This window comes from Cornus florida, unplaced genomic scaffold, assembly GCF_030987335.1.
Source record: "Cornus florida cultivar Cherokee Brave unplaced genomic scaffold, ASM3098733v1 CherokeeBrave_3.0.0_Hap2_Chr09, whole genome shotgun sequence".
Classification (NCBI taxonomy): domain Eukaryota; kingdom Viridiplantae; phylum Streptophyta; class Magnoliopsida; order Cornales; family Cornaceae; genus Cornus; species Cornus florida.
In genome coordinates this window covers 76100339-76116981 of record NW_026775579.1, presented here as the reverse complement: position 1 = coordinate 76116981, position 16643 = coordinate 76100339, and the positions used below count along the sequence as shown (strand labels likewise).

General features: G+C 35.1%; 1 protein-coding gene across 1 annotated transcript; it reads right to left on the bottom strand.

Moving 5' to 3' along the window:
• Positions 1-11077: 11077 nt before the first annotated feature.
• On the bottom strand, positions 11078-14374 carry LOC132274472 (wall-associated receptor kinase 2-like). Its single transcript, XM_059775739.1, has 3 exons — positions 13442-14374; positions 13171-13335; positions 11078-12409 (listed from the first exon to the last, which is right to left on the bottom strand). The coding sequence occupies exons 1-3, from the start codon at positions 14304-14306 to the stop codon at positions 11211-11213; spliced, it is 2229 nt and encodes a 742-aa protein (XP_059631722.1). The 5' UTR covers positions 14307-14374; the 3' UTR covers positions 11078-11210.
• Between the last annotated feature and the right edge of the window lie 2269 nt (positions 14375-16643).

Genomic DNA, 16643 nt, shown 5'->3' with positions numbered 1-16643 from the left:
AATCCATTCCATTAATCCATTAGGTTAGGTTTATGCGTTTTGAGCTAAACCGTCCCTAGTATGTCACCGTCCCATACTAGTACATACAATCCTCCATATTCATGTAAATTACAACATATATAACAGTTCAATAATTTACAGACCAAAAACCACCAACCAATAATTGCAGAAGGAATCTTAACAATCTAGCAAATAAAACCCAGTAGTAATCCATGTAATTGCATCGAAGAATAAACTATTCTAACAATTAACATCCAACACATGCATAGTTCAAATTTAATATGTCAGGGACTCCATCATGCATGTGAATAGGTTAAATAATCCTATTATTATCTAATAAATTGCTGAAATAATTTCAGAAGATTGTTTAACAATTCGGCAATTTAAATCCAAGCATTAACCATATAGTTGCAGGAAACGATTTAATAACTCAGCAACTAGCCTCCTAAGCATGCATAGATCAAAATTAATAATTAAATGACCTTATCATGCACTTGAATGCATTCTAAAACAAGTTCTATAAACACATTATATTCCATCAAATTGCTGAAATTTAATTCAACAATTAATTCAACTTCCATTTGTTAACAACATAGGAAGTGCCTTAATTTTACCCTGTTTGTCCCGACAATTTAGAAGTAAACTTTAATTAATTTAGAGTCTTAATAACACTCAAACTTTATTCCTTAATCCCTCTGTAAAGTTCCAAATTCATTTCAATAGTCTCCATGCTCCAACAGTGCACATAATACGTAGAAAATTAAAAAAAAAACTTAAAATAAATCAAAAATAGAAAGGGAGCCTGCTCCAAAATTTGGAGCAGGCTCTATTTCCAGCCTAGAGCCGGCTCTAGGACTCCCTAGAGCCGGCTCTACTTTGTTGTGGGAGCCGGCTCCCACTTCTATGGAGCCGGCTCTCACCTCCTTTGAGAGCCTTCGTCCCCGGTGCGTTGCTCCAGCTCTTGTGCTCCTTCTCCGGCTTATTCCTAACACTCTGTTAGTTTTTAAAACCAAACTTAGGTCTCATATTGATACCCAGTAGCATCCCAATGGCTTGATAATAACAATTAAAATCAATTACAGAGATTAAATTTGCTACCGAACTAACCCGCGTTAGGAACAAAACTGAAATTATAATTCTATTCCAACCTCTCTGTTTCTCTTCACAAACTGATCTTAGGAGTCTTATAACATCCCATTAACATCCCTAGGGTTTGTTTACGGAAGATAGAAGTAAGAATCGTAACTAAGATCTCAACAGATTATAATATGCTTTAATGAACAGAACTGGGAGCAACAATACACGAACTGTAAACAGATTTGAATTCAATGCAAACGAATCATCAACAAGCATACATTAAACACATAAGTTTCATTTACTAATTAGTTAATCCCTAGAGACTATCTAGGTACACAGAACACGAGCCAAAGAGAAGGAGAAAGAGAAGAACTTGCCTGTGATTTCAATTTTGAAATCCCTGTGTCGTCTCTAAGTTTTCTGGCAATTCTGAACGCCGCCAAGCTTCCTATAACTCTGTCTCTAATCCTTACTCAACCTCCTTGGTCCTCTCTGTACAATTCCTTTTAAGCCTCACTCTGTTTCCCCACAACTGCTCTCTGTTTCTCTCTCTGTATCTTTGGTATGTGAATAGGGTTTTTCCAACCCTTGATACAGATTATAACCGTATATATATATAGGCGTAAAAACATAAACCCTAATCCATGTTTAATCAGAGACAGAGCCCTAATTCTAAACCTAGTCGGCCCATGAAACTATCTCTGTTACGGCTTACCTATACGTGAAATTCCAACCCCAAAGTTAACTGTAACTTAAAACAGAATTAAATGAAAAAAAAAAAATTAAATAATTAAATCCACTTAACTAATTAATTCCAATTAAATAACCCAATTAAATAAATAAAAACACTTAAACAATAAAATGCCAATTAAATAATAAAAGATAACTTAATTATATTTAAAACACATGACACATAGGTAAACAATAATTAAACCAAATAATCACATAAAACCAATTTAATCAATAACCAATAAAACAAATGAAAAAAAAAATAATAAAATAAATAAAAATGCGATAAAGACAATAAAATAAATTAAGAGGCAATACAATAAATATTAAAAACGCCGAAACTATCCTTTTTAAAATTAGGGGTATTACAAAGCTCGATGACTGTTTCAGTGGTGGGTCTGGTGGTGGTGGTCATGGAGGTGAGGGTGGTTCTGGTGGTGGTGGTTGTGGGGGTGAAGGTAGGTCTGGTAGTGCTGAGGTGGCCACTGGTGGTGTGGTGCTTGTCGATGGCGCTGTGTGTGTGTGTGTGTGTGTGTGAATGTACAGTGATGTTCAACTGCTCCCAGTGAGCAAGAAATAATATACTCACTTTAAATTGTAACCTTAGAATCTAATTCTACGGTTAATTAAAAATATAGTTATTTTAAGAAATTGTAATTTTTCTAATTAAATATTAATTGTAAAATGACTATGGATAGTTTCTTTTTTTTAAAAAAAAAATTAATTAATTTTTTTTAATCTCATTAATTTTGAATTGCCACGGCGCCTTCCACTTCCATCACCACCACCTCCATCGCTGCCACCACCACCTCCACCACCGCTGGCGGGGTAGGTGGTGGCGGTGGTAGCTGTGGAGGCGGGCGACTGTGGGGTGGCAACAGTACCAGTGTAGGTTGTAACGACCCAGATCCACATTGATCCGGATCATTAAACGGGTCCTTACCCGACCCAAAACCATCCGAAGGTAATACGGTCTTTTCACGTTAAATTTAAACATTAATGTCTAAAAAGGGCAAGATGGTAATTTGCTACAATTCACATGGTTTGAGACCCAAAGGACATAAATGTCTTTTACTTGTATCGCATAATAATTAAAATAAGGTTCGAGGCAATATAGTCCTTTTAGTGGTTTAAATATAATTATTGCATTTTATTGGGTCATAAAGTGAATACTTGCAACATCAATTGAGTGCCAAAGTGTAATTAGAGAAATTAAATAGCAATTACATATAAAAGACAGAACCAGTCGACGTACAGACATTATACGTCGACTGGTTTGGGTTATGAACAGTGAGAACCCATTGCCGAGATACCGGTCGACGTATGGAATCTTTACGTCGACTGGTTTGGAACGTGTGCAACAAAAACTCACTGTGAAGATACCGGTCGACGTATAGGAAACCACACGTTGACTGGTTTGGAGAGTGTGCATCAATAACCCACTGACAAGATATTGGTGGACGTATGGGAAGCTACACGTCGACCGATTCTGGGAAATTCTCACTTCCACTTCCCACTATCCAATGAAAACCCACATACACCAACCTTTGGTAATTAACCACCCACACCATTACATTCACGTACATAATTAAATACGTTTCAACACCTAATACAACATCAACCACTACGTTATTAACGTAATTTGCCACACGTTATTTAAAATACACAAACTCATTTAGAGTGAGTAAAACTTAATTACAATTTCTCAATAGCCATATACAAATTGAACCTCAATACACCACACGTTGCAAAAATAATACATCTTGAGTTAGTACTTTACAAAAATTAGGTCCATTTACAAAAGATAACAAAAGAGACATTTCTCTACTCCAAGCTAAAGCTGAGGTGGATTACCGTCAGCTACTTTTTTTTCATGTCCTGAAAAAAATGATAATTATAATAGGGTGAGCGAATCGCTCAGTAGGTAGCACTTAAGACACGTCTCTTGTGTCCCTGTGAATCCAAAACAAAGCATAGGATGATGGGAATGAGGATCATATAATGTCGGGATAACACAACGTAACAACAAGTCTCATTATAAACAATAGCATGCTATGGGATGCAATACATGCCGATGTCGCTCCCCATTTTCTTTTCTCAAAACATCACTTTCAAGCTGTTAATATAATCCGTCCTTTGGTGACCTCGCAGCGACACGAGAGGAGGATTGGCTAATGTCCCTGACCTTTGGTACCCCCGCGGCATCATTATGGGGCTAGCTAGCTCAACCAAGCTAGGGTGACTCCCTAGTCCCCTCTAGACTATATTAACACTTCGGCCCTTTGGTACCCCCGCGGTGACCGGATTTTCACAAAACAATTCATCAACATACTTTCTCAAAACTCCCATTTTTCATTTCAAAATCAATTTTTCCCATTTCTTACCCAATGTAAATGCATAGATGCATTTATGTCATGCCAATGTTCATCATTTCACAATTAGCTCAAATTTAATTAGTAAAACACAATTCATAAGAATTTCGAAGGAAGCTACAACATGCTTTCATACAATAACATCTAGCATGATAGGCATATAAAGAATCAACATATAGGCATGCTCTTCACATAAATCATTTATCACACATAATTGCACAAAATTGACAAGTATATATCACAACTAATCAATTAGCTAGAAACTATACAAATTGAATATGCCAAACAATCATTTAAGAGAGATTAACTCACAAAAGCACAAGAACTCATAGATTAAGAGCCCCTACCTTGATTTTGAACAAAACCCTTAAAATGGATTCAAATTTTCGAAGTCCCTAGGGAGGCTTAAAGCTGAAATTTCTGGTACACACACGTAGAGCTCGTCGTGCTCTTCATTTTGCCTCAAACGGTACTCAAAAACTCTAAGGATTGAAGATGGAATCAAGCTTCAAAGATTTGAAATAAAATGAAAAAGAAAAAGTAAGAACAAGAGTGAGAGAGAGGAACTTACGAGAGAGAGAAATGAGAACGCAGAATTGTGGTCTCTAAACCACTTTTGATATAGTGGTGGGCCCTACAAATTTTATTTCTTTTCTCTTTATCTTTTACTTGAAATTTTACACCATATAAAATGTATCACCATTTAAATGTCACACCATCATATAAATTAAAATGCACTAAATGCAAATGGACCCAACCACAATCCCACACGCAAAACGTGAAAAGACATAAATACCCTTACTTTGACAAAATTCCGGGAAAATGGAAAGTGTCGAAAATCGGAAACGTCACATAGGTGGTGGTGGAGGAGGTGGTCTATTCCCTTTCTCTTTCATATTTTTTATATTAGTTACATGATTTGATAATTTTACTTGTCTTTGAATTCATTTTTATGCACACACATAAACATATTTTGAGAGTACAACATTCCTTTGTAATTGGATTATTCAGTGAGTATATTACTCCTTACTCACCAGAGAGCAGTTGAACATTATTTTATATATGTATGTGTGTGTATATATATAATTTGTAAATTTATAGAAAAATTTGGGATCTTTTAGTCTTTTAATCTATTTAAGGGCAAAATGTTCTTTTGACAAAGTCAAAGGGTATTAAAGTCAGTTTACATCATGTCAGAACTGTTAAAGTAACGGTTGGGGTGTTAGTGAAAAATGGAACAAAAGTTTATAAAGTAAGTGATAGTTATTTTCGACATATATTTGAGGGTAAAAAATAGCCAAACTTGAGGGGACGTGAGTGAAATTAACCCTAAAAACAAACAAATTCGTATGTGTGCACCCTCATGCTCTTAAATCTTTCTAATTGAGTATTAAAATATATTCCTAAACGTATTTTTCTTGTAAAGATCCTCCAAAGAAAATGTCTAAATGAAAAGTTTTGTGTATTACAATTAATTAAACATGTGCTGACATTAGTAAATGTGATCGTCTTCTCCTCTTTAATTCATATAAGGTATGTAAATGAAAATCTAAGGGTTATAGTCTAATAATTGTACTTTCTTACATTTTCAAGGGTTTAAATTCCCATAGGAACAATGTGTGTGATGTTTCTGATTTTCACCATTTTCTAATTTTTTGGAATTTTGTCGTTATAGGGGTATTTTTGTCTTTTTCCATTTTGCGTACCGGACACCGTGGAGTGTGCCGGTTATGTCCAAGTGTTGATTGGGGCATTTCGTTGAGTCCAGGACTCTATGAAATGTAAGGGTGGTTGTTTTTTCATTTTTTTATTTTTTGAGTCGGACGGTCTCGTGTGGGACCTGCTACCGGAACTGTTGCTTACGGGGATTTTAGTTAGGACCATTTGCACCATAATCATTTTTATTTAATGCATTTTATGTGGTGGTAATTTAGTATGTGTATGTGTATGTATATATTTGTGTGGTGTAAAATGAGGTTAAAAATAAAAGAAAAAAAGAAAATAAAATTCTAGGTGGGGCCCACAACCATTTAAAGTGGTCTAGAGACCACTTGGTCACTCATTTCTTATCACTCTCCCGTAGCTCTCTTTCTCTCCCTCTTCTTCTGGATTTTTTTTTCTTCTTTTAGGTTTCAATTTTCAATCCAAGATTTCTCCTTCATCCTTTGGAATTTTTGAGTGTCGTTTGCGGCAAAATGAAGCTCACAACGAGACCTTCAAATCTATACTAGCAATTTCAGCTTTTTGCCACTCTAGGAAGTCTGAAAATTGAGACCCATTTTGAGAGTTTTTGCATCCTAAGAGGTAGGGGTTCTTAATCCACAACTTCTTGCTCATTTGTGAGATTTTTTTTTTTTATGTGTTTTGCTGTATAACATGCTCAATTATGTTGAATATTCCTTTAAATGGCTTAATTGTGTATTTAAAGCATGCAATTATGTGAATTAATTGATGTGATATGTAAAAGCATGTTTAAGTGGTGAATCTCTATGCCTATTGTGTTTGATTTTGCTAAATTGTGTTAATTACTCCTTAATTGACTTGATTGTGTATATGAAGTATGTGAGTATGTGTATTTAATTGAATTGTATGAAAGAACATGTTTTATGTGCTGATTCTCTATGCCTATGATGTTTATTAACTTGCTAGAAACTTGTATGAAGGAGCATATTAATTGTGAAATAATAATTTTTGAAGGCATGAAATATACATGTATGTCATTGGGCATGAAGGAAGGGAAATGTTTTGAAATGAAAAAGGGGTTTTGAAAAATAAAATATAAATAAATAAAAATAAAAAATAAAAAATTGAGAAAAGAATTTTGTGAAAACCGGACGCCAAGGGGGTACTGAGGGTCTGTGGCGTTAATGTAGCCTAGAGGGAATTAGGGAGATCGCCCTAGCGTGGTTGAGCTATCTGGATCCCAAATGACGCTGCGGGGATACCAAAGGTTAGGGACAGTAACCAATACTTTTCTTGTCGCTGAAGGGTTACCGAAGGGGGTTATATTAACGGTTTGAAAAGTGAAGAATGGAAGTGTTTTTAAGTAAGGGGAGCGACATACATGGCATTGTATATCATGGCACGACATTGTTTATCATGAAATTGAAATTAATGTTGTATTCCTTTCCAACATAGTATGATCCATATTCCCCATTTTTATTCATTGTATGGATTCACGGGGTCACAAGAGGTGTGTCTTAGACACCACCTACTGAGCAATTTTCTTACCCCTTATATTTAATATTTTTTAGGACACGGATGGCAAGTGGCGGACGACGCTCCTCCAGAGGGTTTGATGGGTTAGTAGACTATTTTGACATACTTTTTAGTTATAATCTCATTTTATTATTATTTATTTATTATTACTTATTTTTTTTATAAAACTAGAATGACACATATAATATGTATTGACGTAGGAAAGAATGGTGTTGTCTCTAGTCGACATCAAATTCGGTTAAGGACCAGACTAACTGTTCGGACCTACGGGTTCAGGTCATTACAATGTGAGCGTCAATTTTTGTAAGGACTACCATACCATATTTGAACTTTTACAATAATTCTAAAATGATCTCAGATGAAATTTTCTATGAACTTTGAGAAAGACAAGTTCTGTTAATTTCTAGACTCCATCATTTTTGGGGCTAATAAATAAGTATTCTGAAACAATTTGGAGGGACTAATTGAAATTTTACCTAAATTTTAAAGAACACAAAATAGGTTTGTTTGCAAAAATTACTATTTTTGAGGGGCTATTTTGGATACACGAGGGGTGTCCTAAATTATGTTAACTAAAAAGGGACAGATGAAGTGGATTGGAAATAGGGGCCACACAGAAGAGTAAAGTCAGACGGCTAAAACCCGGAGACAAACAAACTCATTTGTTGTGATCCAATAGAGATCATAAAAACAGTGGAAGATTTGGAGAGGTGTCACAATCCTTATGAGAATCTAGCTTAATTTGTCAGTACACAAGATTTTGGAATTGAAATGAATCAATATAGAAAAGATAACAGGAGCGATATTTCGAGATTGTCGTTTTGCATATAGACATTTTCTTTTTGTAAGGTAGCATCACGGAATGACAATGTGGTCTGTTTAGTTGATTTGGGTTGCAAATTGTTTGTGAGCACCATCTTGGCTTTTAGTTACTTTCATTTCCTAAAAAATATCAATGCGGTTAGCTCAAAATTATTCACAGCTCTGCCTCCTACTTGAACACATGGTTGCACGTTATACCCTTGGTCAAGGGGACAAGTTTCTGTTTTGCACGTGACATGAGATTAAGAGCAACTGCATTGGAGTCGCGAAAGTTCAATTTTTGCGAGCCATTAGACTAAAGGCCGCGGAGCAGCCTAGCTAAATGGACTGGAGCCCACTAGTAATCGCGGGCTGACTCGCGGTATTCAGCGAGCCGGCCCGTGATCACTGTAATTTTTATTTATTTATTTTTTCTAATGCAAAACAAAGCCGTTTTGCATTAGGTGTTTTTTGTTCTATTCTCCAACGGCTATGCACAGTACTTAAGGCATTGTTTGGCAGAATTTTTTTTTTGAAAAAACCTAAAAATAGGTTATTTAGAGCTCTTTTTTTGGGAAAAAAATAAAATAAAATTCATTAAATAAAAAATATATTGTTTAGGCATTGTTTGTCCAAAAAAAAAAAAAAAATTGGGCTAAAAATAAATTAAAAACTTTTCTTTTTTCCCCTTAAATTTTGTTTTTTTTTTTATTTTTATTTTTTTGCTTTAAATTTAAATGTGTACCACACAAATAGTGTATTTGGCCGTTAAGGCACTATTTGGTTAACACAAACAGTGTCTGAACGGCTATAATTTATAATTTTAATTTATTATTATTGTTTTTTTTTAAAGTGAAAATTCGAAGAGTTTAATGGAGTGTATGTTTCTGGAAAGCAAAAGTTATTGACGTGACTCTTGAAAAAGTTGATGTGATATTTTTAAAGAGTCAAAATCTGAAAAGACGGTGCAGATGGCCTAAGTTCAAATTGATGGCCAAATAGTGTGTGTGTATGGATGAATGTTGGCAGCCGGAAATTATTACATTATTCAATCATTGCCGCTGAGTCACTCACCATTAAACAGCCAAATAATTATTATGTTAAAAATGTGAAAATTTTATTTAGTTTTTTTATTTACTGTTTAACGGTAATTGGTCAGAGCCATCTAAAAAATTTCTCTGACAATTAACTATATTAATTTATACATATTTATATTACGATGTTCTGAACAAGTGTTTATATTTTTCATTTTGAAAAGTCAACAAAGAAAAGATGTCTTTTGAAAACCAATCGTAAGTTTTGAAATTTCAAATTTAATAATAATATTACCACGGTCCCAATAAAATGTCTATTTTTTAGAATTTAATTTTTTAAAAAGACGATTTTTAGTATTTTTTTTAGTATTTTTTTTATTGTATTGATAGTTAATGAAATATCAAATTTATCTATAGTGAATCCATAATGACGTGATAATTTACTTTTTATAAATTTAATAAAAGAAGGTTAAAATAGTAATGTATATTTTGGGATAGTTAAAAATAAAAATGTGAATACTTTTTTTGAAATCGAGAGGTATGTATTTTTGAGCTAGAAGACTAGTTTTGAAATTTGAAATTTTTTTAAAGTCTTCTAAAAAAGTAAATATTAAATACACCATGCATACCGTGTCATTATTATACCTGACCAATGATCATGCATTAAAAAAAAAATAATAATAATAATAATAATAATAATAATAATGTTAACCATAACAAGATAATATCTACTTGAGGGGATGAGAGAACAGTTGCCCTTAAAAAGTTAGGAATATTTGATTGGGCGTGTATATTTATGACGTGGGGTTGGGGTGGGGTGGGGTGGTGTGGCGTGTCGTATGGAAAAGAGGGACCAAAATATTGTCTTATACTTTTTGATCAGTCAAAATAGCTCTCTTTTGTTTGCTACTCTTCCTGGGGTTTTTAGGTTTTGTGCTTGGGCTGGTTGGGGAGCTTTTCTCCATTTTATTTGGGCCTTGTCTCTAGTATTCTCTCTCACGCCCGTTAGCCCGTTTTCATTTTGAGCTATGCTATTCAAGACCGAGTCTTCAGCATAAGACTTGGGCCGAAACAATGGATGCATGGTCCTTCAGCCCAAAAAGATTTAAGCAGTTCGGCCTGAAAATAGTTTTCCTTTTATCTTTTCTACCTCTTGTACATTCTTTCTTTTTGGAGTATAAAATTCAATTTACAAGAAAAGAAAAAAGAAAAAAAAAAAAGAAAAAAAAAAGTACTTCTATATTTGAAAATGATAAGGGAAAATTACCACCAAGTTTTACATTTCTTTTTTTTTTTTTAATGAAAAACAAATTAGTCATAAAAAGTTTCATTTAAAGCCAATAAGTCTTACTTTTATTTTTATTATTATTTTTGCCTTCTTTACATTTAAATCCTAAACTACTTGTGTAGTATATTTTTCAGTCATACCCTTAATACTCAATTTGGTTTCCGTCCACTAATTAGACTTTTTGAGGGCAACTATTCTCTCATCCCTCAAAATTCCTATGGGGAGATTACCATATTTACCTACCACAAAGTGGTCTAGTGGCAGAAAGTTTGTTTCAATAACGTGGGAGAAAAAAAAAAACTAAAAAAAAACCGGAACTGAACAAAAACAGAGTCCCATAATTACCTTGGCTGATGTACCTCACCCAAAAGTGAAATCTAAGGGACCTAAAAATCCACCTAAAAGACATATAAGGATTCATTAAAAAAAAAAAAAAAAAGAAAAAAGAAAAAAGAAAAATCCCTCTATTTTTTCCCTGCCAACCATGTGTTCAATCTTTTATTTTGCAGCATTCAGAAACTACAAATTGTTCTGTTGCTAAAGTTAACTCTTGTAACAGAAACTACAAAAAAGAAAAAGAAAAAGTGTAATGGCCTACAATAGTACAACAATTAGTAGAAACACATTTTGAATATATAATCTAACACACACCTTCAATGAAGATATATATATGCACAAATGACAAAACAATCACCTTCCACCATCTATTTGCAGAGCAATATGCTCTCTAGTGCTATCATACGCACCTGTTGTGTTGCCGGTAACTCCAAATCTGTAAGTGTCCGATGCGTCACCTAGCAGGTACTCAGTTTCTTCAGATTTCAATTCATCGTTAACCCATGGATGTTTCTCCATCATTTTTAGTCCCTCCAGTTCCATTGCTACTTCTTTCATTGTCGGTCTCTCCTCCCCATTTACTCGTAAACACCTCTTTGCAAGAATAGCAACCTCTTTGAGTTGCTCAGTATTTTCCTCATGAACAATACTGCGCTCAAGAACTTCAAACAAGCGATCTCCTTTCAACGCAGAGAGAAAATATATAGCTAGGTTTCTCTCGTCCTCTGGCCTGTCAAAGGAAACTGCCTTCCTTCCGGTTAGCAACTCAACAAGGATAACCCCAAAGCTATAAACATCGCTTTTCTCTGTCAATTGACTTGTCTGCAAGTACTCGGGATCTAAGTATCCAAGAGTTCCTTGCACCATTGTGGATAACTGCATTTGATCAATGGGAACTAACCTCGATGCTCCAAAGTCAGACACTTTTGCAGTGTAATTGTCGTCTAAGAGTATGTTCGTAGGCTTGACATCTCTATGGATGATAGGAATCGAAGCTGCAGAATGCAAATAAGAGAGCACTCCGGCAGTTTCTACAGCGATCCTCAGACGAGTTTGCCAGGAAAGTGAAGTCGTCTTACTTTCATTATGTATGTGGTCATGGAGAGTTCCGTTCGTGATGAACTCATAAACTAATAAAGGGACTTCTGTCTCCAAACAACAGCCCAAAAGCTTGACCACATTTCTGTGATTGATTTGTGAGAGTACAATCACTTCGTTGATGAATTGTTCTATTTGGCTTTGATCCACTACTTTGGACTTCTTGATGGCAACTACTCTGTTATCGGTTAAAGTTCCTTTGTAAACTGTTCCATAACCTCCTCGGCCTACAATCCTGTCCTCGCTGTAGTTGTCAGTGGCCTTTTTGAGCTCTTCTGCTGTGAAAATTTTTGCTGTTTCGGTAGACCCTTCCCGTCTAGAGAGTTGTTGTTGCAACATTAAACCTCCATTTTGTTGAAAGAACTTCTCTTTGAGCCTAATGAGCTTTCTTTTCTTGATTCCCAAGTACAACCAAGTGAAGCCCACAAGTAGAACTGCAACACTAATTGCAATACCTGCATTTGAAATATTGAAAAGAATTTTTAGACTTCTATTTGATCAAGTCATTGTTTATCCAGAACTTAGAACATTTCAGAAAAGTAATGCATTAAGAACGCAAATCTCTCACTTTGGGGAATAATTATCTTAACCAAGACAAATTCCTTTGTAGTGTTAGTTTTGGAAGTAAAATTGCAACACTGTTCTTTAGTTTGACTCAGTCAAACCAACGACGAGTTATAATATGGTTGAATCTTACTTAGTCTATCACCATATTTTAGACTTTCATTAATGAGAACATGCGACAGGAAAATTTTGACAAAAGTTGAAAGGTAATGTTGAAAAACAATTAATTTGTCTCCCTCTAACTTCGATTTCTACGACATAGTAGAATTTTGAATGTTTCAGCATCGGACTTTCCAATAGACGCAATTTGTCAGCACATGAAAAATGAATTTTTTATCTGCACGAAATTAATTGGAGTTATGTGACTAAAATACACTCGCAAATCAATTGAGGAACTTGATAACGCACATACCTTGGGTATAATAGAAAATTTTCATAAATTCATATTTCACAATTTATAGACTAAGCTACACATTTGTTTGAGAAAAAATTAATGAAAATTTGGTTTTCCTCTGCCATTAACATCGAAGTTAATGGGGAAAAATAAAATAAGACTACCGAGTTTACTTGTTAGATTTGAATTTTTATTTTTCTTCACAATATCCATAACCAAATTTGCATGAATTTAAAGTGATTAAGCCGAAAAACTTACCTAGAACAATCTTAATAACCAGTAGTTGATCAGCAGTGCATCCACTTCCATCTTTTCTGCCGTCTCCATGGTACCCCTTGGGGCAAGAACACTTGTAACTCCCGGCTGTATTCTCACATTTCTTTTCACACAGATTGAGTGTTGGATCATTACATTCATCTGTATCTGCGTGACAATCAAAAGAGAAGTCAATCATCACATAAATTACTCTAGGTAATTTAACTAAAAGCAATGAACATATTTTACCCAATTACATGAATTTGATAGGTACCTTGACAACCATTGGGGAGATAAGGGTTTCCATTGTAACCATCGAAGCAACTGCAACGATAACCGGAACCATTATCAACCTCATAACAATTGCTATGATCTTTACATGCATATCCAGAGGATTTTCTTGCATCTTCACACGATGTCTCATTTCCAATCGCCCAATCAAGCACCACCGGAAGCTTTTCTACATTCTCCAAGTCACTAAGATTGTTCGAGGAGAAGTTGAACTTATCCTCTTCAACAACAAAGGCAAAACTGCAGGGGCTGAAATTCCACACTCTTTTATGATTGTAATAGCTTTCCAATGTCACTTCATAATAGCTTACTCCTTTGGGGATCGATGTTTGGCAACAACCAATTCCAGAGCACGACCCATTGGTGACATAGTCTATGCTGTCACATATGGACATGCAACCACTCGCGTATTCATTCTCACCTAGGTAAGCTTGAATTTTAGCGGAAGTGTCACAGCCAATTGCTGTGAACTTGTTTTTGGTACTAGAGATCCTGAATTTGGACAACTGGAGTGAGGGTACGTTATGTGAGATCTGTGAACCCGACTGGTTGTAGCAATCGCGGGCTATATACTGCAAAATGTTCAGCTGACCATTGAGTGAAATGTTGGTGACATCAATGGTACTATCTGTTAAGAAAGGTTTGGGAGGATTGAAAGTGTTGTTACAAGTTATGAGAAATTCTTCGTCGTAGTAGCAGCCCGGGTTTGTGCCAAATGGATATGGGATGCTAACGTTGCCACAGCTGTCTAGGCAACCCGGCTTTGCTTGACCGCTTCTTGGTGCTGCCATGGCTGCTGAAATAACTCCCAAAACCGTGAGTTGCAGAAGCAATTTTTTCAAGTCCATGGGGGCTTTGGTTTTTCAGATCAAATGATATGTTCTGCTGAGCACTTCAAATATTGGACTTTGGTCATTTATAGAATATACTTCACTGGCACACAAATTCAATGCACTGTGACAAAGAATAAGTCTATATAGTCTATATGGTACTAGATGAGACAGACTTCACTGAAAGACGACCAATTCAATACACTGTGACAAAGAATAAAACCATGTGATACTTGACGAGACGTACAACTAAAACCCCCTACTAGTTCGTTCAGTCTAATCAAAATTCACATTTAGGTTTCTTTAAATAAAATAAAGCATTGGACAAAACTTAATATCTGACTTTTTCTTTTCTTTTTTTTTTTTTTTTTGGTCTGGCAGACTTTTTGACTTGAAAATAAAAGTGATGGCCATTTTCCAAAATGATGAGGATGAGAAATGGTCCATGGATGTTTTCTATAATTATTTTTTGTGAAACCTGTAGTGATTTTGCCCTTGTTTTTTATTTTTATTTTTTTATGTGAACCCCAACTTTTTTTTTCTTTCTTTTTGATCTTACTGACTTTTCAAAATGGAAATAAAAGTGATGGCCACTTTGCAAAAAGACGAGGATGAGAAATGGTCCATGGATAATAAGCTATTTGTCATAATTATTTTTTGTGAAACGTGTAGCGGTTTTGCCCTGTCTTTTCTTTTATTTTTTCCTTTACAGAATAATTTTCAAAGTGAATAATTACCGCCAATAGTCCGACCAAACAACCTTCTATCTTTGTATGCATTATAATAAAATTTTCATAATAGTAGTGCCCTTTCTCTTTGTTGGTGTCAATCATCAATCGCGGAATCGTTATTCGGGTTCTTACCCCAATCCGAGGTCATCTAAGGCATTAAGGTCCTATCAAATGTCGATACATAATATATATAGGTCATCCCATGGTTTGACTATTAACAACACATAAGGGTTAGAACTGCATGTGGGTAAAGCAGCGTCAACCGACTAACAGCCTTATGTCGACTGGCTGGATCTACATGGTCGGCGGCTGACTGAGTTAGTCAGCCGGCCGAAACAATGCCTTTGAGAACCCAACTATTTGGAAAGGCTCGAAATGCACTGTCGGTCTACTGACATGCCTAGCCAGCCGGCCGACAGCCCTGAGAACTGCAAAACCTGCAAACTAAAACTCCGATGGTCCTGCAATCAACCGGGCTCGTTTGGTAGCCAAAATCCGTCATAAACTTGTCCCAACTCATTGCAAATATACTATAAGGTTCCGTAATCATAAACACTAGTAAATCATTCAAAGTATCCTATAGTCATCCCATCCATCCAAAATATAATAACATTGCTCATTTACATGCTCCGATGAACATTACATGAGAAATTCTTCAAAATACTACGAAATGAATATAGTTACTGTCACAAGATCACAAATTTACAAAGATATACAAACACAAGATCACCCAATCCACATAAACGGAATGCAATGCCATTGGGATGTAATGAGATACTCATGTCACTTTCCCATTTTCAAAATATTTCTGTTTCACCGTTCCAAACTGTTAATGCAATCCTACTAGGGGTGCAACTTGGGTTAGGTAACTCAAACCCAACCCGAGTTTAGCCCGGTTTTTCACGGGCTTGCGTAATTATTTTTACAATTAAGGTTGGGCTTGGGTTGAAAAATCTCAACCAGAATTGAATTAGAGTTGAGCTTGGGTTGAAGTATTAGCAACCCGAGACAACCTGAACCCGAATTCTAGTATTATTTTCATATATAGTTTTACTTTTAAATACATTATATATAATATTTAAACTATGATAACTTTTTTTCTTTTCAACTTTTTTGTTAAATCTTAAGTTATTGTATGGTAAAATTTAGGAGAATTAATTTTCTAAAAATTTATTTGTAATTTATTAAAAATCTACAAAAAGTCTTTAAATTTCTTCTTATTTAAGAGTAATTTAATCTAAAACTAATTCAAGATCATATTAATTTTCAATATAAAGATTAGCCATATGAGTAACCCAAATTAACCCGAAATTTTAACTCGAAATCTAAGCTCGAGTTACAAGCCCGAATTTAAAAGTAGAAAGATGGGTTGGGCTCGGGTTGAGTAGTTAAGGTTGATGATAGGGGTAGGGTTGGGCTTGGGTTTTGCATTTCATATAATGGGTTGGACTCAAGTTATACCTCAAATCTGCCAGAGTTGCAGCCCTAAACCTGACCCATAGCAGCTCAATGGTGTCATGAGAGAATGATTGGCTATTTATTCTTAACCACAAGGCAATTCTAGGGCATCATTTGGGGCCTAGCTAGCTCAACCACGCTAAGATCTATCCTTAGTTCTCTTTAG

What these genes read in the sequence shown, in the direction of transcription:
- LOC132274472 (XM_059775739.1), bottom strand. Translation starts at nt 14,306, where the DNA reads ATGGACTTGAAAAAATTGCTTCTGCAACTCACGGTTTTGGGAGTTATT. An exon ending in TCTCCCCAATGGTTGTCAAG is followed by an intron (nt 13,336 to 13,441) that starts GTACCTATCAAA and finishes ATTGTCACGCAG; the next exon opens with ATACAGATGAATGTAATGAT. An exon ending in GGTTATTAAGATTGTTCTAG is followed by an intron (nt 12,410 to 13,170) that starts GTAAGTTTTTCG and finishes TTTCAAATGCAG; the next exon opens with GTATTGCAATTAGTGTTGCA.